Source organism: Osmerus mordax, chromosome 26 (genome assembly GCF_038355195.1).
Source record: "Osmerus mordax isolate fOsmMor3 chromosome 26, fOsmMor3.pri, whole genome shotgun sequence".
NCBI classification, from domain to species: Eukaryota; Metazoa; Chordata; class Actinopteri; order Osmeriformes; family Osmeridae; genus Osmerus; species Osmerus mordax.
The window spans coordinates 6,653,688-6,675,484 of NC_090075.1; the positions used below are offsets into that span (position 1 = coordinate 6,653,688).

Consider the following 21,797-nt stretch of genomic DNA (forward strand, 5'->3'; position numbering starts at 1 on the left):
GTCTCTTGCGAGGCAGGGCCAGGGTGGGGATCTGGTGGTACCCACTGGGACAGGGGTGCCCCTCTCAGAGGGGGGGATCATGTCTGAAGTGAGGGTCTGGGGGGGGTCGATGCCCTTGCTGACTTTCTGCTGGATGAAGTGCATGGCCAGGGCAAACTGCTCCCGGGTGAGTTTCCCCATCTGCCTGGTGTCTGCCAGGGCCCTGGGGACAGGGAGGGAACAACAGGCAGTCAGGTACAGGCAGTCAGGAGAGACACAGAACGACAGGCAGTCAGGTACAGGCAGTCAGGAGAGACACAGAACAACAGGCAGTCAGGTACAGGCAGTCAGGAGAGACACAGAACAACAGGCAGTCAGGTACAGGCAGTCAGGAGAGACACAGAACAACAGGCAGTCAGGTACAGGCAGTCAGGAGAGACACAGAACAACAGGCAGTCAGGTACAGGCAGTCAGGAGAGACACAGAACAACAGGCAGTCAGGTACAGGCAGTCAGGAGAGACACAGAACGACAGGCAGTCAGGTACAGGCAGTCAGGAGAGACACAGAACAACAGGCAGTCAGGTACAGGCAGTCAGGAGAGACACAGAACGACAGGCAGTCAGGTACAGGCAGTCAGGAGAGACACAGAACGACAGGCAGTCAGGTACAGGCAGTCAGGAGAGACACAGAACGACAGGCAGTCAGGTACAGGCAGTCAGGAGAGACACAGAACAACAGGCAGTCAAGTACAGGCAGTCAGGAGAGACACAGAACAACAGGCAGTCAGGTACAGGCAGTCAGGAGAGACACAGAACAACAGGCAGTCAGTCAGGAGAGACACAGAACAACAGGCAGTCAGGTACAGGCAGTCAGGAGAGACACAGAACAACAGGCAGTCAGGTACAGGCAGTCAATAAAGACACAAAGAACAACAGGCAGTCAAGACACAGGCAGTCAAGAGCAACAAACAAATGGCTCGATACAGGCCTTCAGCGAGGGAGATAGGAGAGGAAAGAACCAGTCACACTCAGGCATTCAGGAGTAGCCACACAGCGAAATTCAGCCAGAATCAGGCAGTCAATCACACAGAACTAGAGAAAGCTTAAAAACACGCTCAAATCAAATCCATCAACAAGTCCTGACTGGGACAGCCTGCCAAACTGCCAGCGCATGCCCAGTGTGGGGGCGTGGCCCCCAGTGGGCCCGGCTCTCTGCCTCCTACCAGATGTGAGCCAGCAGGTTGTGAGGAAGTCCTGAGTGCATGAAGATGTCCTTCACTTCCTGTCCGCTGACGAAGCCGTCCAGGTCGGCGTCCGTCTTCAGGAAGATGTCGTCGTAGCGCCCTCTGTCTGGCACGGGGACCACCCAGTTCACCGCGTACTGGGAGTCACAGGAGGGGGAGGGGGAGGGGGTACTGGTGTTAGGTCCTTGCCACAAATACTTTCACATGCAGATGATCACACATTAATGTACGTGTGTGTATGTGTCCATGTGTGTGTGTGTGTGTGTGCATACAGTGCATGTGTGCATGTATTTATGTGTGTGTGTGCGTGCGTGTGTATGTATGTGTCCATGTATATGTGTGTGTGTACAGTGCATGTGTGTGCGTGTACAGTGCATGTGTGTGTACAGTGTATGTGTGTGTGTACAGTGTATGTGTGTGTGTACAGTGCATGTGTGTGCGTGTACAGTGTATGTGTACAGTGCATGTGTGTGCGTGTAGAGTGTATGTGTGTGTGTGTACAGTGCGTGCGTGTGCGTGTACAGTGTATGTGTGTGTGTACAGTGCATGTGTGTGCGTGTACAGTGTATGTGTGTGTGTACAGTGCATGTGTGTGCGTGTACAGTGTATGTGCGCGCATGCGGCGCCCCCCCCACCTGCGCCGACTTGAGCGTGTGCTTGGGCGAGAGGCTGCCGGCGCTGTTGAGGGAGCTCATGCTGCCGTGGGAGGGGGTGGAGCGCAGGCTGTCCTTGGGGGGAGGCGGGCTGGCGGGCAGGGCGGGCACGGCGCCGGGGAGGGAGCCCAGAGACTTCTTCCTCTTGGAGGGAGGGATGAGGGAGGAGGGCAGCGCCGAGGGCACGGGCTCCTTCTCCAAGGCCCGGTACACCAGGTGCATAGCCTGAGGGGGAGAGGCGTGCTGTTATTGTCATTTGGCGGTAGGTTCAGTCACGATAACAAGGGGAAGCTACGCCGTGGGATTGCCTATTGCCGCATTTCTTCCCGTCTCAAACGATATCGAATCAGCTGAAAGTTCGAAAGCCCCCGTATGACTTTGGACGGGCAAAACCGGGATTCATCGGTGAATGCTTACCACCGCAAACTCATCTCTGTCCAGGTGGCCATCTTTGTCGATATCGCTGAGGTCCCAAACCTGTTGAGCGTAAAATCCCATTTCAGACACTGGACCAGCCGCTCAGCTCACGAACAGACACATAACTACGATGAGCTGGGATAACGTGATCCCGGTCGTTCCCGCACGGCCGGCGACGGTGGCTCTTCCCAGACGTCCCCCTACCTTTCCCAGCACGTCTAGGGGCAGCTTGGAGTTGATCAACACGGGCTTGACCTTCTCCCCGGACAGCAGGCCGTTCGCGGGAGCCAGACTCTCAAATATCCCATCGAACGTGCCCTTCTCTTCCGGCTGCAGCCACAGAGCAAAGACACGCAGTCACACGTCAAGGTCGTACGTCGTTTGGAGAAAAAAATGAATAAGAAATGCTACAAATCGAGCTAGTTGATGAGCAATATGCTGTTCTCAATGAATGGACCCAATGATTTTTTCGAATAAGAACTGTCCTATTAAGGATAAAAATGTATTTGCGTGGAATTTTAACCCTGGTATCTGGTAACCTGGTGTGAATGGGATGAATCTGGAGGATCTATACGTGTATGGCCCATCTTGAGCAGCCTGCTACACAGAGGTGGTATATTAACAGACCCCAGAACAGGGCTTCACCAGGACTCACCCTGACAGCCCACAGAGGCTCACTAGGGGGTGCTGTTGAGCTGAGAGAGGGACTGCTGGTGTCCTTCTGCAAAGACAACAGAAAAACCGCTCAACCCACAGCCTTCCGCGTGAACCCGCCGATGAACGCCGCCTTCCGCGGCGACGACCAATCGACAAACCCAGCCTCCCGCCTCCTCGCTAGCAAACCACGCGACGAGAACACAACTGACAGTTGAAAACAGTTGCGGCTTATCGCCGCGTGAACCGCGATGATAACTCGGGTGTGTGTGTGTGTGTGTGCGTGTGCGCCTGGCTGCACTCACAAACTTGGGGGGAGGAATGTTGAGGTTGAGGCTGCCGAGGCTGACGTCCTGGCTGCTCTGAGCGCAGGCCACGAGCCGCAGCGCCACAAAGAAGCCCTGGAGGAGGAGGGAGCAGAGTCAACACAGCCTCCCCCACAGCACCACACACAGACACTGGAGGAGAGGGGGCCGAGGGAGCACACCTGGAGACAGTCACAGACGCGCGCGCCCCCCCACGCACGCACACGCGCTGTGCAAACTAAGACACACCCGCTCACACACACACACACACCTAGTTAAATGATCTACCTGTTTGTCCAAGAAGCCTTTACCATCTGGGTCTGCCAGGTCCCAGATCTGGGAGGACAAACAGCAAAGGATTAAATAGGGATTACACACACACCTCATAATGAGGATCAAATCAAGAGTGATAAAAACAACAACATGAAATCCAACTAGCTAGGCCTATTTTGTGCATTTGATCCTATGGGGGGTACGATTCCATCTGGCAAAGCTACACAACTTGGAGAGTGAGTGATAATACATGACGATGTATAAACGAGGAGACAGATTATTCTGTCATCGTTTCCTTTTCCCGTCAGATTCCTCAGGGAGTATTCCGCCAGCGTCCCAGCAGATCCCGTTACTCCATCCTCGCACACCGAGACATTCTAGACTTCCTGCTGGCCAACTCCTCATTCTGCCCTCCCCTTCTCTCCTCTGCCAACGGTCAGCCTAAGGTCAGCCTCCAGAACCTAGATGGTCCATTGTATCAAGTACCGCTCTCTACATCTTTGGTTTGTTTTAAGGGGAAACCTTCTTTGACCCTTTCAAGGGGCAACTGAAGAACCAAAACTGGTATGGAGTTGTCGTTGTTAAGTAATTAACATGCAGAAAACAACAGGTGTAAATAAACATGTCCTTTTTTTTTATTATTGTTGCAGTGTATTAAGGCCATACGTATCTGAGGCTTGTTCAAAAGTAATACAATCCCAAAATGACATATGCTCGTGTGTATGTTTTGTTTCTTGATCCACATATCCCACCTTTCCCAGCGTGGCATCAGGTAAACCAGATTTCTTCAGGAACAAGGCAGCTTCAGTGGGACCTACTCTTCCTGTGTTTCCCGGGTCCACCTGGCCAAACACACACACGCTCTTAAGGGTTATGACTACTATACAACAACATAGCGGTTTACATCCAGGCTGACTTTCTTTCTTTTTGAACTGTAGTCAAGTACTTGCACAATGCACAATTTAATAATGCACACTGAGAAGCAATAAAAACGAAAGCAGTCTACTTTACCTGTCTGTAAAAGCTCTCATATACAGGGTTCCCACTCGACAACTGCAGGAGAGAGGTGTGTCAGGAGTTAGAACAGACTCCGAGCTATCAACAATGGACCACACCTCTTCTGCTTTAATCCATACCTCTGGTATTAGCCACCATGCCTAGTTGACAGTGCACATGTGACAAAGTGATGGGCCTTTCAAGACCAATTGAACTTGGTATACACCACTGACATAAGCATATTAAATGCGCCTTGCTTAATTTGATTCTACTAACTCACAACAGAATACTTGGCATGAGGATTTTCTGTCCCATGTCATCTATTATGGATTTGAATAGCTTTCCAGTCATAGCTAACTTAGGCTACATGATCTGGCTAACGTTAGTCTGTGCATATGGCATGGGTCCTTGGGCGAGATAAGTCTTTGTTTGTTAGCTGCCGAGCTAGCAAACCAAACGTTATGGCAATTACTAAGGCTAACCAAATGATAATAACCTTTTGATGAAGTGCCCTGTAAACCTAGCTAGTTACTCGCAAGAGACGCTGGAATGATATTTCTATCCGCATATAGCCAAGGCTAAATGGTGCCAGCTAGCCAGACAACAGCATCATTCATAAGCTTTCGCTGGCCCACATACATTCAGCATCCAGCTAGGCTAGGCTAAGCCAGTTAGAGCTAGCTAGGCTAGCTAGTCAGTGAGATTTATTGCAGGCTAGCTAAATTGGATAGATATGATATGACTACATGGGTTATTCTGTCAATCAGTTAGATCACGTTGATTACTTACAGAATAATAAACAGGCTTTCTATTTTCGATTATATTGATAAGCTTTCTCTGACAAAATCAGGTTTAACTGACTAATGCTATATTCAAGTACTCTCTGACCACAGCCCGCTAGCTAACTAACGGTATTGCAAGCTGACGTTCAGCTTTCAAAAAGGCCTATTCTATCCAGCTGCCAAGCCCTGTTCTACCCGCATTCGTGAACGGACTTTGCTGTCGTTCATAATTAAATCAAATTAAAAATATATAAGAAACATTATCACAGAAATGAAATGTGCTCAACATGACCTGGTCTCATCTTGTCATATACCATGATCCATGCAAACGGTACCTGAGTGAGAGATGCGAGGGCTGCCATCTTCCCTGTTGCTGCGGGAACGCACACACACCCTCGCCAGTCATTCTCGGTCATTCCCTCTCACTAGCAAGTTCACCAACACCCCTCTAGTGGACAAATGACAACATGGGACCTCTGGAAAGTGTAGCCAAATCATAAATCAATCAAGCAGCAGACTGAATTGAAATCACAGTAACTATTCTTCATTCAAGCCATTTGATGGACATCAGTCGTCATATTTCATTTATAAAAACAAGTGAACGTCCGAAAATTAAGATACTTGTCTTGGATGAGATGGCATTTGCTGATATTGAGTGCTTATGATTAATGAAATCATGCACGATTTTTGGAGTTAACTCCAATGGGGTTGTGTTGTGTTGTGCTTTCGAGGAACAAAATCACAACTCATGAACAGTCTTACAGCTTTGTAAAAGCTATTTATTTTACACAATGCTGAAACAATCGTTGCTGAACCATTCAGCAAACCTTCAAGTGGTGCTCTTAAGGCTAAAAGTCCTCTGCTTTGTTGAAAATTCAACATAAACGAAAAAGTAAAACAAGAAAAATACTTAAGTAAAACACATCACTCCTGTGGCGGTGTACCCACCCAGCCATGCTATATCTCAGCCCGAACATGTTTCAAACTCATGCAACCAACAACCACTAGCCGACATCACCTCAGAACAACATCGGTCACAATAAATAACTTAATTATCACCTATTGCATCAAGTTCACCTCCACTGCATGTCCTCAAGTCACAGAGAAAGCGAAGAGGCCAATAGGATACTAAAGGCATACTCTCGTTCATTTTTTTTTTGGGGGGGGGGGGGGGGGGGGGGGGCTTCACGCATTCCCCTTCAGCATCACCTCTTTATAAATGGGTAGTTCGACAATATGTCCAAATGGGAAACCCTGTATGATTAGATGTAAAGCTGTGCACCCACCAATGACTTCTCATCAACACAGAGACAACCTAAGGCATGGCAAATTAATTGCATGGACATACAGTATGATTTCTGATGATGCATACAGAAAAGGGGGCCATTCAAAACAGGGGAAGAGAGACAACTTTTTGCTCAGTGCAAGTAATCTTCCCACGTTTAGTTTTAAATATTGATTATGGCTGTCAATCACCAGACCTCGTTCACTATTACAGTAGGATATGTACTAACATACATATGATTTGTGATAGTCAACCTTCTTCAACACTCCCAGTTTGACACATTCCTTTCTCAGAACATCACAATACAATGGAATGGTGAACCATACCAATAACTCAAACTAGTTTAACATGGGATTAATCAGATACTACCAGATATTATTTCCAACATGTATCCCTTTTACATTCACATGTTCTGTGTTTTTCACAACATGCTCCATGTTTTACATGGATGGAGATAAACAGTCAGAGGTGTCAATAAAACACTCTCATTTTGTAAACACAAACAATACATTGCAGTTGCACGGCCATTTTGACACTGAATACTGAGTTTTGTCTGCATGTTTAAGGTTATTCCCCTAGGATAGTAAGACCCCGATAGCAAACACGACTGAACCAAACACCTCCCATATGAACAGCACGGTTATGGAAAGTGATGCAAATGGTAGGGTCGAAAATCAATAAATATGACCACAGCAGATTGTCACTGTGAGTCAGGATGAAAGCGCATGGCACAAGCAGAAGGGTGGTGGGGGTGTGGGTGTAGCAGCACTGAAGAAAAAGAGCCTGGAAGGAGGATGGGGGGGTGAAGGGTGGGGGCCGCTTAACTCACAAAGAAACAAATCACATCCTGGCTTCATCGTTCACTCAGGGGGTGTCCCAGAAGACCATTCAGGATTTTTTTGGAGACAGATCACCTGGCCGTCATCTGTCCATCACATAGACACACTCTGTAGCACTGTGTCACACACACACACACACGCTCACTGGCCCACTGTTACTCTGCCGGCTCAGAAGGACACATCGCACATCACTCGTCGTCAAATGTTTGTTGAAGCAGGAAGTTAGCGGCTAGATTTTCGTTCTTCTCACACGCGAAGTATGCTTGAATGACCAGTCCTTCGGGGAAACCCAGGGCTTTTAACTGGAACAACAACACATTTGGCATGTCAACAGTCAGATTTGAAATGTCTGAAGTGTATCGCAGCAGTTATTTTTTTACAGTTTTTTTTATGGAGTGTTATTGGACACAGTTTCTGCTGCGTGTCTACAAAATGGTTCATGTGCTTTTTTGGGGTATCAACATTTGAATGTATCAACATTTTGGAATAGGACTAAAGACTAAGTTGAGTGTAAGGTAAACATCGTAAAATGCCTTCTGAACTCTTTTGCTCATGTTCTCCATGAATTGAAAAGGATGAATCATCTCTCCTCCGGGTCCTCCTACCCTCTCGATGGCCTCCTTCTCCTGTGGAGTGACCTGGATGTAGTTGGTCTGTGGCGCCCCCTGAGCCACCGCCCCAGCGCCGGCCCCCTCCCCCTCGCCCTCCACGTCCCCTTCCGCCTCCGTGGCGCGGGGGTCGTTCAGCATCTGGACGAAGCGCTCCTGGTGCTGGGTGATCTGCTGCGGACGGACAGACAGGGGGGACACGTGTGAGGTGTCGCCCGGGGTCCACACCCGGACTTAAGGCGGCGACCTGCAGGACGGAACATCCTCGACCGGTTTTTTTTTCCGAACGCGGCATCGGTTTTCGTTGATTTAACACACAGTTTGTGCTGCATTGATATTGAGAAGACCTGTTCCCTAAACACAGGACCTCAGTAATCTACTCAAGTCTATCTTTAGGAGTGGAAGACAGCAAACATGTTTAGCTTTATTGTTTTCAATAAGTTCTTTTGTATTCTATTATTGCAGTTATTACTATAAACACGTCTTTATTGGCCAGGTTCCTCCACAATAACAATATTATCTCTGCCACATACAGTGCAATAAAAAACGGAATTGAACAGGGCTGCGTTTCCCAATAACGATGACCATCGCCAAAATAACGAAACCATCGCTATTTCTTACGTGCGTTTCCCGAACATGCTCGTAAGGAGTAGGCTAATCTACGCGCTTTCAAGAGCTACGAATTTTCAAGAGCCACTTTAGCTACGATGGCTTTGGGAACGGCCTGTAAAACTAAGATCCGTCATACAATGGATTCTACGATTTTAAGCTTACGACGCTTTCGGGAAAACGCACCCCAGACTATTGTTAATGCAGGGAGAGAGCAGCCAGCTTGCATTGTCATGACCATTCCAAACTGATCAAAGTTGTTTGTATTGTATTGTACTTTGCTGTACCATGCCAGAATGTTCTGTACAGTACTGTTTTCGGAGTGTATCCTATGGTGGTGCAGTCCGACCTGCAGTAGCTGTGGGTTGTCTCTGCCCAGCTGCTGCAGCAGAGCAGGGAGCAGGGCCGGGTTCTGCTGGATGATCTGTCTCATCTGCTGGAACTGAGGCTGGTTCCTCAGGAACTCCAGGGGGTTAGCGGCTCCAGTCCCCCCTCCTCCTCCTCCTCCTCCTCCGCTCACGGTCAGAGGAGGCTGGGTCGAGGATACGGCTCCACCCCCTACTGATGGAACAGGGATGGGGGGGGGGGGCAGGATTATTGTTAAACTAAACACACAACACACACAGTGGGAGTTGTCAGAAATGGCCCATTGAGGGATGGTTAACATTTCGAAATAACATTTCACTTTGGTGCCTGCATGAGCAGGAATTTTGCTTTGTGTAGTGGGTCTCACCGCTGGAGGCTAGAAGGGGCTGGGGTCTCTCTGCGGCGGGGGCTTGGGGGTTGGAGGGGGCCGTGGGCGGGATGATCTCCTGGGGGGGGAGGTCAGGCTCAGCTGGGATACCCTGGATGAGGTCAAAGGTCCAAGCCAGAGATTACATCTTTACCTTTCGACAGGGGAAACGAACTTCCATCTTGGCATCCCATAATAACACTGCAGCGTTGAGAGGGACAGAGGTGGATCTTACCATGAGCAGGTACTCCACCGCTCGGTCAGGGTTGTTGTAGCTGGCTCTCAGTGCTGCTATCACCTGCTCCCTCTCATAGCCCATAGACATGATCTCTGATACTAGGTTCTCATAAGCCTGGCCTGTGACTATAATTAGCACAAAGAGAGACACAGTGTGAGAGAGAGAGAGAGAGAGAGAGAGAGAGAGAGAGAGAGAGAGAGAGAGAGAGAGAGAGAGAGAGAGAGAGAGAGAGAGAGAGATAAAGGAAAAAAGGAACATTTTTAAATATATATTTTTTAAGTGATATTAATTAATATAGTTATGACTGAAGGGCAACATTGCCCATTACCAAGTATTGATGCTGCTTCTTCTAAGAGGCCCAGGTCATCAACTAGGCTGTATGAGATAAGAAAACAGATCAAACACAGCCATTTTAGATGCCCAAATAAAGTAGACGGAATAAATTATACATTTGAACTCAATCTGGAGTCCCTGTTATGGCATTGCACCAATGCGAAGCCTTTGATACAGTGTTTGATAGTTCCTTCTCCCTCACCTTGGAGAGGAAAGGACAGGAGGTGTGGCTGCCGGCCTATCAGGGTGATCCTCCTGCGAGGCCGAGGCTGGGGTTGAGGCTGGGGCTGAGGTTGGGGCCGGGGCTGGGGCGGGAGCTGCGCTAGCTCCCATGGCGGCAGGGGGTACTGGGGTCTGGGCTGAGGCTGAGGCTGAGGTGGGGACCAGAGTCTGTGTCGGGGCAGTGACAGGGGCTGATGTGGGCGAGGGGACTTGGGTTGGGATGATAGGGGCAGGGGTGGAGGTGGGACGGGCAGCGTCTGAAAGGGGTAGCCCAGGAAGAGTGGAAGGGGCAGGGGAAGGAGAGGGAAGGGTAGGAGCGGGAGTTTTGGGCTGTGGGCAAACAACACACAGGTCTGTTCAGACAACATCACATATCATCCCCATTGTCTGGGTTCACATCTGTTGCTAACAACATCCTACATGTATACTCTTTAAATAGCACAGATTTCACTGTTATGTAATCAATGTTATAAATGCAACGCACTGTTCATAAAAGTGCAAAAATTACACCTTACCTTTGTCACCATGACCACCACAAAGTTTTTGTCATCGATGTTGTAGTCTTTCAGAGGTATCTCGTCATTCAAAATCTTACCTATTGCATCATGACAATAATGATTTCAGATATGCATGTTGGTACATGTCGGGAATGTAAGTGAATACATTAAAAAGAAAGACAAGCTTCAAAATGCACATTTTCTCTTACCTGCATAGATTAGTTTTTGTCCTGCGGCTGGAAACCCATCTTTCCCCTTTTCTGCCTCAATCTTTTGCTTCAAGGCTTTTACCTGGCAAGAATAGAATCATCAATACATTTCTAATCTCATGTGTTTTCTGAATTATACTCTCTTCTATTCATATTAACCTTACAACGAGCTCCTGTCATAAGCATAATTAATGTGAAACCTTCATGACTGTGAAATAGACTTAAGGTAAAAGCGTTGATTATTGAATACACAACAAACACTAATGGTACAATTGGTGTACTGGAATGATTAAAATAATACTTTATATTAAAGTGGTATCGTTCATTGTTATTACTACTAGGCTTACACTAATTTCAATAATCACCTATACCTACTACAAGTCATTTTTTAAGTGATCATGATAAACATGCTGGACGTCTCCCATTCCAGATTCCTAACCAGTCCAGTAAAGGGGAAAGTGTTTATCTCGATTGGGCACAAGCACTGGGCACGGGAAATCTTGCAGCGTCATTCATGACAATACAGCTATAAGCTATCTTCAGAGTCCCATTAAAATCACACTGTCGGGTCAATATCAAACAATAGTGACCACATAAACAATTCCATTTGGTGAAGCGTCTCCCCCTTCCCTATTCAATCGCCTCCGCCGAGGCCTTAGCCATTGCAAGCCCCTTTTCACTCGGCCTCCTACATGTTTACTTTCCTCGGTAACTTCCAATACTCACCGGTGATTCGGCGTCTATCTCAATTTTAAATGTTTGCTGTTGGAGAGTCTTCAGCGTGATCGTCAACATCTTCGGACCGATTTCAGTAATTGTCAAGCGCTAAGAGGCGTATACACACCAATTTCTGTACTGTTGCCTTTTCCAGTCTGTGTGACTCAGCTATCTCACTGTACCGTTAGCTTGTAGTCAGACGCCATCTACTTGCTGCTTGAGACAAGACATAGTACTGGAGACGAGCGGAGCAGCAACTGTCTACCGCTTGTGTCCAAATAAAGCTTTTTGTGACACATGTCCATATGATGGCTTAACTTATTCACTAACACTGCCAAAACAAATAATTTTCTTTAAGACTCACACTAATATTATGTCAAAAGGCATTTAGTTAGTTCGCTAGGGGCAATATTAGTCATGTACGTTTATTTGACATGTTATCCGGTTAGGCTGCATTGCGTAATAGCCAATCAAATTGCTGATTGTGACAACGTCATGGCTTTGGTCTAACATTCTACTACCTTCAATGAAGTCTGGCGAGAAAGGATGAGGCATTCCATTGAAAGAAAAGCTTCATTTATTCAGAGAAACTCAAACAGTGTGCCATGGGGACAGATGCATGTGTGCAGCGAAGACTGTGAGTCACAGTTTATATCCTTAGTCTGATACAGTCATCTCTTTAGTCCGTCACACAACTAAAGCAAAGAGAATGGGGAGCAGGGGAAGTAGGCATAATCAGAGGATGATTGTAATGGGCAAATAAATTAAAAAGGGATTGGTGAGGACAGTCTAGTAATGCATATAACGATAAAAAAAATAAAAAAAACATTTACAAACAAAGAGTGCAAAGAAACACCAAAGTACGCTATTGACTTGACACCCAAACTGACAATCAGGTGAGATTTCCAACATCCGTTAAGGGTGAGATTAATCCTGTACGTTTCAACCAAAGGTGTTTGTGTGAATTAACGGCTGTGGATGATAAGGAAAGCCAGCAGCAGAGAGACACTGTAGGACACAGACCAAATTCTGAAAAGAGGGGTGATTACATGAAATTAAAATTAATCCTATAAGGGGGGGTAAACATAAACCCAGTTCTGACCTCAACTCTTAAAAAAAAAAAAAACACACAAAAGGAATCAATTTTTTTTTTAAAGCAGACATTACCTGCCCCACCACCCCATCCCTGTCCCCACCCCTACACCTGAAATAGGCGGCCATTTTGGCCATGTCCATAGGGTTCCACTCAGCAGGCTCTCCGGAGAGAAGTGGAGAGAGAAAGACTCGTCCAATCCGTTTTACAGCTCGGTCTTCGGTTTGATCACGTTGTCTTCCTCTTCCTCCGTCTGGCCTTCTTCCTCCATCTCCAGCCCGTGGTGGTCCTCCTCCTCCTCTTCGTCTTCCTCCTCCTCCTCCTCCTCGCCGGCTTTGTCCTTCTTGCCCTTCTCCTCATCTTCCCTCTGTTTCCTATCCTCCTCCTCCTGCAGTTCCTTCATTTTCTTTTCTGGTCCCTGTAGAGAGGAGAAAAAAAGGGATTTGAGGAGGTTGAGATTACGGTCTTTGTCCATTTGTTAGATGACTTTCCAAACTAATATTAAACTGAACTCGTTCGACAAAAGGAACATCAGATACCTTGGTGGCCCCCCAGGTCTCGTTTCCAAAATCTTCGGCCTCTTTGACATCATCTGTGATCAGGAAGTTGTCAAATATGGTACCGGATTTCACCTAGAAAAGAAGCAGACACCACCTCAATTCCAGAATCCTAGATGGAAGTTCTAATGAAGCAGGGAAAAGACTGTTTTGGAATAGAAATCAAAAGACAAAGTTGTCTCTCTTCCTCAGGACATTGTGCCCCCCCCTGTTCTGAGCCTGATCGCGTGCATACCTGCCACAGGTCCAGCCCCAGCACCCCGATGGCGTCAAACTTGTAGATGGCGGCGTCGGAGGAGTATTCCGGGTTGTCAATCTCGGGGTGAACCCAGGCTCCTTTGTAGTCAGGGTTGTCAACCTGCTTAGGCCTCCACTCTCCCTGGAAAGACACGACCTCGCACATGAGAAACACAGGGGCCCAGTCTGTGGCACGGCCCAGAATGTTCCGTTCTAGAACAGTAATATGGCGCAGGGGCGGTGGTACTTTGAAAACGTCCACTCCCACGCTTGCGAGGACAGTTTTTGACTATACCGACGACCAGTACAGCAGCACACAAGAGCCGAGGTTCAAAGTTCAAAAACCGCTGACCTTGTACTCGGGGTTGCTGATCATGGGGGGCTCCCACTCTCCATCCATGTCCACGTCCCAGTCCTCCGGCTTCTTGGCGTCCGGGTCGGGGATGGTCTCTGGCTTCTCCCAGTCCTGGAGCATGACGAGAGAAGGAGGGGTTACAGTTAATAGTCATGACCCGCCCCGCCCCGGTGAAGCCTGACTTCCACAACAGTCCTCACCTCAGGTTTGGCGTCTGTGGGGTCGTCGATCTGGGCGCGGCCGTCCCAGCCGGCGGGCTTCTTGGCCTCGGGGTCCTTGATCTTCTTGGGGGGCAGCATGTCCCAGTCTTCCTCCAGAGAGCCAGACTCCACCTTCTCGTTGTTGATCTTCACCTCGTACGTCTGGTCTGGGTTCAGGATCAGAGTGTACAGGTGGGTCATCTCGTCATCCTGAGGAGTGGGGAAACATTTTACGAGTTATGCATGAGTTATAATTGGTTTTATAACACTAGGTGTGAAGTATTGTGCAATGTTAAGAGCCGCGCACTGACAAACGGGTAATAAAACCGACGCCTAAAAGTGCTTTCAGACTAACTTAATGTACCTTGCATTTGATGTCCTTCTTGATGAGGTGGTTTTGTCCCTTGTAGTTGAAGATGACGTGAACTTTCTTGGTGCTGTAGCCACAGATGTCAGGCCCTAGATGAAGAAACCACAGTCAAGCTTATCATTTCACTTCTGACGCAGGAAGTAGTCAACTCTTGACTAACCAACATCTTACTCAAACTTAACTGTCAGATTCAAACCCCCTCAGCTTAGTTGAGCTAATCCTTATCTTGACGCCATGTCGCCATCCTGCTATCTTACAGTCTGTCTCTCCGTCAAGTGAACCGCGAACATAAGCAAAGAGTCAGGTTCGGTTGACCCATTCAGCCACTCACCAAACATGAGGTAATACTTGGAGTCCCCGTGCATGTCGGTCTGGTCCTGGTCTGAGGGGAAGACCTTGACGTATCCGCCTCCGCAGTCAATCTTCTGCTCGTGCTTGACGGAGAACTGGATCACCAGGGGCTTGCCCTCGTTGCTGAAGGGGTCAAACCGCGAGGACAGGGCATAGAACCGGGCATCTTGGCTGGTCTGAAGACCTGTGTGATGGGATAGTAAACGAATGAATACACCCCAAAACCTACCTGGTGATAATGGACAGTATGCACGGTGAGTCAGGTCTTGACTTAGGACACACATCTACACAAGTTTGTTTACAGGTGTCGCTGAATAGGAGGTGAACCAAAAAGGCAATTTTTTATTTGGATATGTATGGTTATTATGTTTGAGAGAGCGTTATTTAAAGCCCACGAGAAGTTTATCCACCACCATGTTGAACATCTCAACAGGTATTCAAGCTATATTTACAAGTGAAAATGACAGCACAATCTAAGAAGAACTTTATGAACATTGTCTGTATGCATATGTGTTTAAGTTAATTGTTTATAAAGCCTGCATAAATGTTCTCATTGGGGTATGGCAGGTGAACTCACCTTTGTCTTTCTCAGCATCTCCGTAGAATTTCCCAGCAGTAAGTTTCCACTGGCCATAGTCAGACTTGTGCTTTGATACAACCCACCGGCTCTTCCACGCATCTGAAAAACCATGACATTAGCAAACTCACCATCTGATCACCCAGGTATTGACCGACAGAGGAGAACGAGTACATCCAGACTCATGCTGACACGCCAGCTGGGTTAGAAGGAATTTACAGGAAGAGGCCAGTCGCTCAGTCTTATTGTAATGTAAATGGTTGAGCAACTAGACTAACTAGTCTAGTTGTCAGGTGGTTGAGCGGTGAGGGAATCGGGCTAGTAATCCGAAGGTTGCCAGTTCGATTCCCGGTCATGCCAGCTGACGTTGTGTCCTTGGGCAAGGCACTTCACCCTACTTGCCTCGGGGGAATGTCCCTGTACTTACTGTAAGTCGCTCTGGATAAGAGCGTCTGCTAAATGACTAAATGTAAATGTAAACTAGTAGGGCCTACTACATAGTATGGGATGAAAGTGAAAGAACGTCTGCCAAGTCGTTATGCTCTGCACAATTGTCGCACACTTCACGAACAGGAAACAACATTTAACAAACTTTCGAACAAAAAAATGTACTACATTTTAAGAAATAGGTGGGACGATAACCTCTGTATTCGAAGTAGTATCGTCAAATCGGGTATAAAGAATATATCATTTTCAAATTAAAGGTAATGTGACCTTTGTAAAATGACATTCTGACTCGTGATTTCTTTCTATGAAAAGTTGTATTTGAAGATATTACATAATGGAGTGAGTAGTCTCAATCCGAAGCCGACGTGGCTGTTGCATTAAATACATTCATTATTTACTTCGTAAGAGTAAGTTTCACCGTTTAAACACTGGTGCAATGTAATAACTGGATAAAACAGGAATTGGACATACGGGGATTCACATACATAGTCATAATTTCCATTGATCACAAAAAGGCAGCATATTACACTGAACATACCTCCGTCTAGAAACTGTTCCTTGAAGTACACCGTAGCGTCAATTTTGACAGCTATCGATGCAAAAACTGCAAATATTGCCACTGCTACCTTCATGTTTCCAGCTTCTTGATGTCCGAGTCCTCACTACAAATTTTCCGTCAAACCCGGTTATAAAGCTTTCAGAGAAGGAGGGTATATACAAGAATTTCTACTCTATTCCTGCACAGATGGCCGTGTCTCATTGGACAAAATCCTTACCAATGAGATGAAACCACGAGTTTCTTTTCGGAAGTGCTCGGATTACATCGACAGCACTTCGGAGATGAATGACGCAAACAAACAGACCCTGGACTCAGGTCAGTTCGATGCTTAACAAGTTGATAAGAGGAAGGAATGAGCATTAGGAAGGACAACTGATCCTACAGCTGTATTTATGCTTCGGACACTGTGAATACAAGACGTTAATAAACAATTTTGGAACAATTTTGTATTGCAATATCAAACTCATGTCCTGCACACCAAACCATGGCTCAATTATATGCAGTTTACATGGATTAACAAAAGTATGCTGTATTCAAAAGACAAATGATCATTTAATTGCAGTCGCTTGTTTTCATTTTGTTTGAGGTTTAAACATCCTGAATTTCAAAATAGGGCTCCTACAGTGCTCTGAGTTATAGCCAACTGATTTAGTGGTGAGACCTCTGATAGAATCTTTAAACTTTATCAGACGAGATGGAAAGCTCGCCGTAATCGTATAGTGGTTAGTACTTTGCGTTGTGGCCGCAGCAACCCCGGTTCGAATCCGGGTCACGGCAGTTTTTGAGCACTGTTGACTGTTTACATTAAGTTTCCTTCAAAGACTGATATAGCCATGAAATTGTTTCAATTTGGTTGTCTCATTAGTCAGTGAAAACTATTTCCAGGCGTCACCCGGAGACATCGGAAAGTTTGAATTTCCCTTAACTTGAATTATTGATTAACGAAACTACCAGTCGAATCAAAACACGGTCACCCTATTAAAAAAAGTCATTTTCAATCGCAGAAATTCATGAAAAGTCAACGAAAGATCTGCGCGTTTCAGAAAGCCTAGAATCTTTCAGCTTTCCGTAGAGTCGCTTCGAAATGATGTCATCGTGTGTAAAAACACCCGCTTGTACCATGGATACTGAGGACGCCGCGCCAACGAAGCTGGTTACATTGTAACGGTAGTTTGTTGAAGTGGCTTTTATTGGTCATTTAGATGGCTACATTTTCTATGTCAAACTGGACACGTTCGAGCGAAATTTATACTTTGTACATACTAAAGCCCGTATATGGCTGCTCACGCAAACTAGGACAGCTTGTTGCTAGCTGGCCTGTCTCTATCAATATAAGTTATTTTTTTGTCCATTTATTACGAAATTCTGAATCCAAACACCCTTGAATAATGAGACCCCAATCAGATAAGTCGGTGACAACAAGGAACCTTATATAACCTCATTTTATATCAGCTGTGGTGGAGCACACCAACAGGCTAGACACGCATGTGGAATCGCGGTGCCCGAAGTTCAGCTCTGGAACGGGCACAAGCCCAGCTCTCCGGCCGGAGGTTGGTCAACACCGTCCCAGAACCATGGGAGGCGAAAAGATCAACAGTGAGTAGGACTCAAACATGTTGTCACAGATAACTGCTATGTGTATAGTATTTTAATAGAAAGAAAAGCAACGCTTAGTCCTAGCTAATCACCGCGGACAGATTCTAATACTATCCTCAAATCCTCAGAGTTCTTTGGATGGAGTCGCCAAGACCGCTTTACAAACGAGACAGACCTCATTCCAGGACCTTAGCGACCTGTCTTCTGAGGGGACAGTGAGCCATGACATCATTCGCCCCACTGCAGCCCGACGGCTGGGGAAGCAGGAACACTCCAGTCCTCCTCCTCCAGCACCTGAAAGCTCTGGAGCCGGGGCCGGAGGAGGAGGGAGCAGGTTCCTGAAGAAAGCCCCCCCTGCCATGGCTAGCAGCCTATCTCCAGCACTCAGCAAGACCCAGACCCAGCCCCTTGAACCCAGGTACAGGACAAGAGACTTGGAGGAGGCAACTGACTACGTAGGAGTAGTACTTTATTAGTAACACAGTAAACACATTGAGTTTTATTAGTGAAAACGTTTCTCTTACAATCAGAATATGTATTGTTAAACAAAGGCAAAGGTACAGAAGGGCCATGCATTGAGAAATGTCATTGCTCTCCCTGCAGATATGTGGCGTCCTCACAGCGGAGTTCCCAAAGCACGGCGCTGAGCAGGCTGGCTCTCATCGAGGACCGCATCCGTAACCGCCAGCAGGCCAGAGACGGACCTCCGTCTTCAGCCCCAAACAGAGGCTCCACGCCCGGCCCCGCCGCTCAGGAAACTCCCCTGTCCCTGTCGGCCCAGTCCAGCAGTGACTTGAGCATGAAGGGCAAACGCTTCCTGAAGACCAAGACCCCGACGACCACAGCTACGACGCTCGCCACCGCTGCTAACGCACCCACTGTGGCACCTAAGGGCTCCGAGGCTAGTTTCAAAGCTGCCACGCCATTGGGCGGTTCCAAAGCCTCACCAGTGGCCAATCGGGGTGTAACTCTGGACAGTGATGAGGAGGACATGAGGCAGCTGTTAGGAGGCTCGTTTGAATCGCCAGAAGACAGTCTGTTGACAGGCCTCAGGGGAGCATCACAGAACATCCCTAGAAAGGTAGACGAGATCTGCCGTGAGAGTCTTCACTCAGTTTTCATTGATCTCATCATGGTGTCGTCCTTGCTAAGGCGTCAAATGCAGCCGAGTGGAAGTGGTTGCTTTTGTTGTGGTTTGTGACGGTCACTCTACCATGTATAACTCCTAACCAGCCTGGCCTAACAAGTTCTCGTTTTCCTTCTAGTCCTTCAGGAAGGGAACCCCGAAGATCTCGCCCTCCCCTCCCTCGGTTGGAAGAGCCTCCTCAGCGAGAAGGCTGTCACGCTCCCCGCCCTCCTCTCTCCGAGGGTCCCCGAACCGCTTTGGGTTCTCCAGCCGCCCCCAGGCCCCGCCCAGCCCCTCCCTCTCTGCCCACAGCCCGGTGCTCTCCCCCCTACCCCAGTCCCCAGAGGGCCCCTTCCCAGGCCGGACGGGCTCCCTCCGGAGCAGGCCCCTCAGACGCTCACTTTCCTCTCCCTTAGACCGCAGTGATGTGCGCTCCCTGGAGGAGCTCTTCCCCGAGGCCCTGGGCTCCCTGGAGGAGCTCCATCCCGAGGCCCTGGGCTCCCTGGCGGAGCTCTATCCTGAGGCCCTGGACTCGGATGATGCCATCAGTGAGCACAGTGGCGTGTCTGATGGTGAGATGTGTTTGCGGTTGCGTGTCTGTAGTTTTAGCATTAAAATACGTTTTGAGCAAATACACTTTAATCTGAACTGTTATTTCCTTCAAGTGTCAGAATAAGAGATTTAGTTTGTTCTCTTTCATGCGTTTCAGTTGGACTAGCAGGTACACAGTTCAACTCTGTCTTTCTTTCTGCTGTTATCAGCTACACTAGTAGCATATGTAATACTTGTGCGTGAATGTTTTCAATGTCTGTAATAGTTTGTCTTTCTCTGCAGACTTCAAGATAAAAGTCATGTCCCTGGATGACCTGGCTCCTGTAACCCTTGGAGACACTGGAAGGCCAGCAAAGAAAAAGGTAGCCGCATTGAAAAGTCAAAAGAACATATCTGTTGTCAGTAAAGGAAAACCACGTTAGACTAGGCTTGAACAACAGGCCCTTACTCTAAGGGTTTGACGTTGTGTTCTATTGCAGACGGAGTCCAAACACAGGGCTGTGGTCTCTCCCCGACCTCTAGAAGAGGAGCCCTCTGAGGAGGCGCAGGAGGAGGCGCAGGAGCTGGCGCTGAGCTACGAGAGCGACTTCGAGAGCGAGGTCAGGACGGAGGAGGGCGCCAGCGACATCTCGGAGCACCTGGGAGACGAGAAAGAGGAGACCTCGGAGGGCGCCAAGTTCAAGCAGCGCCGCGCCGCCGACTCGGATAGGTCGCACGGCCGCTACTCCGACAGCCTATCAGAGAGGAGTCGTCGGTCCCGGTCCCAGTCCAGATCCTATGACGGGCAGGACAGCAGGGCAGACGGCAAATCACGAAGCGACAGCACAATCAGCCGGGCGTCCAGATCCCTGTCTCGCTCCGACTCCTCGTCTCGCACCGTCACCCCTCCCCGCCGCTCCAAGACCCGCCCCTCGGGTCCAGCCGTCAGGGAGACGGCCTCGCAGACCCAGCCAGACGGCTTGACCTACGCCTGGTCCTCTGGTAAGTGGTCTGTCTCTTTCAGGATGTGATGACCACTAGTGTCATCAGTCAGGGGTACCTGTTTAGTAAATATTTTTTTATGCTCTTCTCCTTCTCTACAACCTCTCCTCCACCCTACCGCCCCCCAGTCTTTGCGTCGCTGGGCCCTGCCGTGGGGATGGCCTATGTGGACCCCACCCCTGTGGCCAGTCACACCATCAGTGCGGAGGCTGTGGAGGGTGAGTCCAAAGAAACACCGAAGAAATGTCTAGAACATCATCTAGAATATGTACCTTTTTATATCTTAGTCCCGTTATATCCAACATAACCGTGTGTGTGTGTGTCTTGACTCAGCCCTCAGCGCCTACAGTCCTGCAGTCTTTGCCCTGAATGACATGCTGAGGCAGCAGCTGTCCCTCACCAGACACTTTGTGCAGGCCAACCGGTACCTGCACTCCTCCCTGCTGCAGACCCTGGAGCCTGCAGACTACACCTACACCACCCTGGAGGGCACCAAGGAGGTGGGGCCGCACACACCGGACAGAAGTCTTCAACCCTGGTCCTCAGGGCCCGCTGTTTGGTGTGTTCTAGATGGTTCCCTGCTCCAACACACCTGATACAAGCGAACGGACGCTGTCCGGAGTCATTTGAATCAGGTGTTGGAGCACAGAAACATCTAGAACATACAGGACAGGGGACCAGGGTTGAATTCCGCTGGTATGTGCATGCATACACACCCCTAACCCCTACACCAAAGAGTCACATCTCTGGAGGCTGAGAATGTGCTCGACTAAAGCTGTTCTGTGCTGAGGGCGTGTTGCATTGTGTGTTGTAGTTTATCCGCTGCCACAAGCCTCCCAGACTGACCATGGAGGACGCTCTGGAGGAGGTGCTGCAGGAGATGAGAGACTACCACTACATCTAGACCTCCTGGAACACATTAAAACTTCTACGAGACACTATTTTTCTACTTAGGAAACTTGAATCGTGTCGCTGTCTGTACTGTTGTGATGTTACCTCAGAACCAAAAGGCTGTCATGACATAATCATGTATTTATTTAGACCATTGTGTTTCTGGGCAGTTCAATGAAAAAGGTTTGCATGACAGATATCTTTATAAAACCTCAATTATGTATTCTAGTGCCACAAAAATCTATTTTGCTGTATTACTGAAAAGTGTATGCCAATCCCGATTGTGCTTCTGTGATAAATACTCACACAGCA

General features: G+C 48.1%; 4 protein-coding genes across 6 annotated transcripts in view; 1 reads left to right on the top strand and 3 right to left on the bottom strand.

Annotated features, from left to right (window-relative positions):
• The window catches only part of eps15l1a (epidermal growth factor receptor pathway substrate 15-like 1a), a 66,725-nt gene extending 61,018 nt beyond the window's left edge, over positions 1-5,707 (bottom strand). Inside the window, 11 exon segments of the mRNA XM_067229464.1 lie at positions 46-202; positions 1,203-1,360; positions 1,859-2,101; positions 2,294-2,353; positions 2,498-2,623; positions 2,949-3,014; positions 3,253-3,348; positions 3,541-3,588; positions 4,278-4,367; positions 4,537-4,578; positions 5,639-5,707. Of these exon segments, the coding sequence (XP_067085565.1) occupies positions 46-202; positions 1,203-1,360; positions 1,859-2,101; positions 2,294-2,353; positions 2,498-2,623; positions 2,949-3,014; positions 3,253-3,348; positions 3,541-3,588; positions 4,278-4,367; positions 4,537-4,578; positions 5,639-5,665 (1,113 nt within the window). The 5' untranslated portion in view covers positions 5,666-5,707.
• A 347-nt stretch (positions 5,708-6,054) lies between these two features.
• Positions 6,055-11,863, bottom strand: rad23ab (RAD23 homolog A, nucleotide excision repair protein b). Of its 3 annotated transcripts, none has more exons than XM_067229520.1 (10): positions 11,603-11,863; positions 10,877-10,958; positions 10,686-10,765; positions 10,151-10,500; positions 9,944-9,990; positions 9,613-9,740; positions 9,378-9,489; positions 8,994-9,202; positions 8,033-8,209; positions 6,055-7,729 (listed from the first exon to the last, which is right to left on the bottom strand). In XM_067229520.1, exons 1-10 carry the CDS (start codon positions 11,669-11,671, stop codon positions 7,616-7,618), a joined length of 1,368 nt encoding a protein of 455 aa, XP_067085621.1. In that variant the 5' UTR covers positions 11,672-11,863; the 3' UTR covers positions 6,055-7,615. The 3 variants fall into 3 exon arrangements, with proteins under 3 accessions (XP_067085621.1, XP_067085622.1, XP_067085620.1); XM_067229521.1 differs by having other exon boundaries at positions 8,033-8,206; positions 8,994-9,205; XM_067229519.1 differs by having other exon boundaries at positions 8,994-9,205.
• A 289-nt stretch (positions 11,864-12,152) lies between these two features.
• calr3a (calreticulin 3a) lies at positions 12,153-16,489 on the bottom strand. The gene is made up of 9 exons (XM_067229522.1): positions 16,319-16,489; positions 15,334-15,435; positions 14,737-14,940; positions 14,400-14,494; positions 14,036-14,245; positions 13,833-13,946; positions 13,479-13,622; positions 13,226-13,318; positions 12,153-13,104 (listed from the first exon to the last, which is right to left on the bottom strand). Exons 1-9 carry the CDS (start codon positions 16,410-16,412, stop codon positions 12,892-12,894), a joined length of 1,269 nt encoding a protein of 422 aa, XP_067085623.1. The 5' UTR covers positions 16,413-16,489; the 3' UTR covers positions 12,153-12,891.
• A 1,030-nt stretch (positions 16,490-17,519) lies between these two features.
• Positions 17,520-21,794, top strand: c26h19orf44 (chromosome 26 C19orf44 homolog). Its single transcript, XM_067229903.1, has 9 exons — positions 17,520-17,935; positions 18,064-18,353; positions 18,539-19,016; positions 19,201-19,633; positions 19,896-19,975; positions 20,093-20,594; positions 20,723-20,812; positions 20,928-21,094; positions 21,409-21,794. The coding sequence occupies exons 1-9, from the start codon at positions 17,825-17,827 to the stop codon at positions 21,496-21,498; spliced, it is 2,241 nt and encodes a 746-aa protein (XP_067086004.1). The 5' UTR covers positions 17,520-17,824; the 3' UTR covers positions 21,499-21,794.
• The last annotated feature ends 3 nt before the right edge of the window (positions 21,795-21,797 follow it).

Coding starts and splice junctions, on each gene's coding strand:
- calr3a (XM_067229522.1), bottom strand. CDS start 16,412: ATGAAGGTAGCAGTGGCAATATTTGCAGTTTTTGCATCGATAGCTGTC. Junction 14,941..15,333: donor AGATGCTGAGAAAGACAAAG/GTGAGTTCACCT, acceptor CCCATCACACAG/GTCTTCAGACCAGCCAAGAT. Junction 14,495..14,736: donor CAAGTATTACCTCATGTTTG/GTGAGTGGCTGA, acceptor TTCTTCATCTAG/GGCCTGACATCTGTGGCTAC.
- c26h19orf44 (XM_067229903.1), top strand. CDS start 17,825: ATGTGGAATCGCGGTGCCCGAAGTTCAGCTCTGGAACGGGCACAAGCC. Junction 17,936..18,063: donor GGGAGGCGAAAAGATCAACA/GTGAGTAGGACT, acceptor TCAAATCCTCAG/AGTTCTTTGGATGGAGTCGC. Junction 18,354..18,538: donor ACCCAGCCCCTTGAACCCAG/GTACAGGACAAG, acceptor CTCTCCCTGCAG/ATATGTGGCGTCCTCACAGC.
- rad23ab (XM_067229519.1), bottom strand. CDS start 11,671: ATGTTGACGATCACGCTGAAGACTCTCCAACAGCAAACATTTAAAATT. Junction 9,991..10,150: donor CCTGTCCTTTCCTCTCCAAG/GTGAGGGAGAAG, acceptor TATCTCATACAG/CCTAGTTGATGACCTGGGCC. Junction 8,210..8,993: donor ACAACCCACAGCTACTGCAG/GTCGGACTGCAC, acceptor GTCCGTCCGCAG/CAGATCACCCAGCACCAGGA.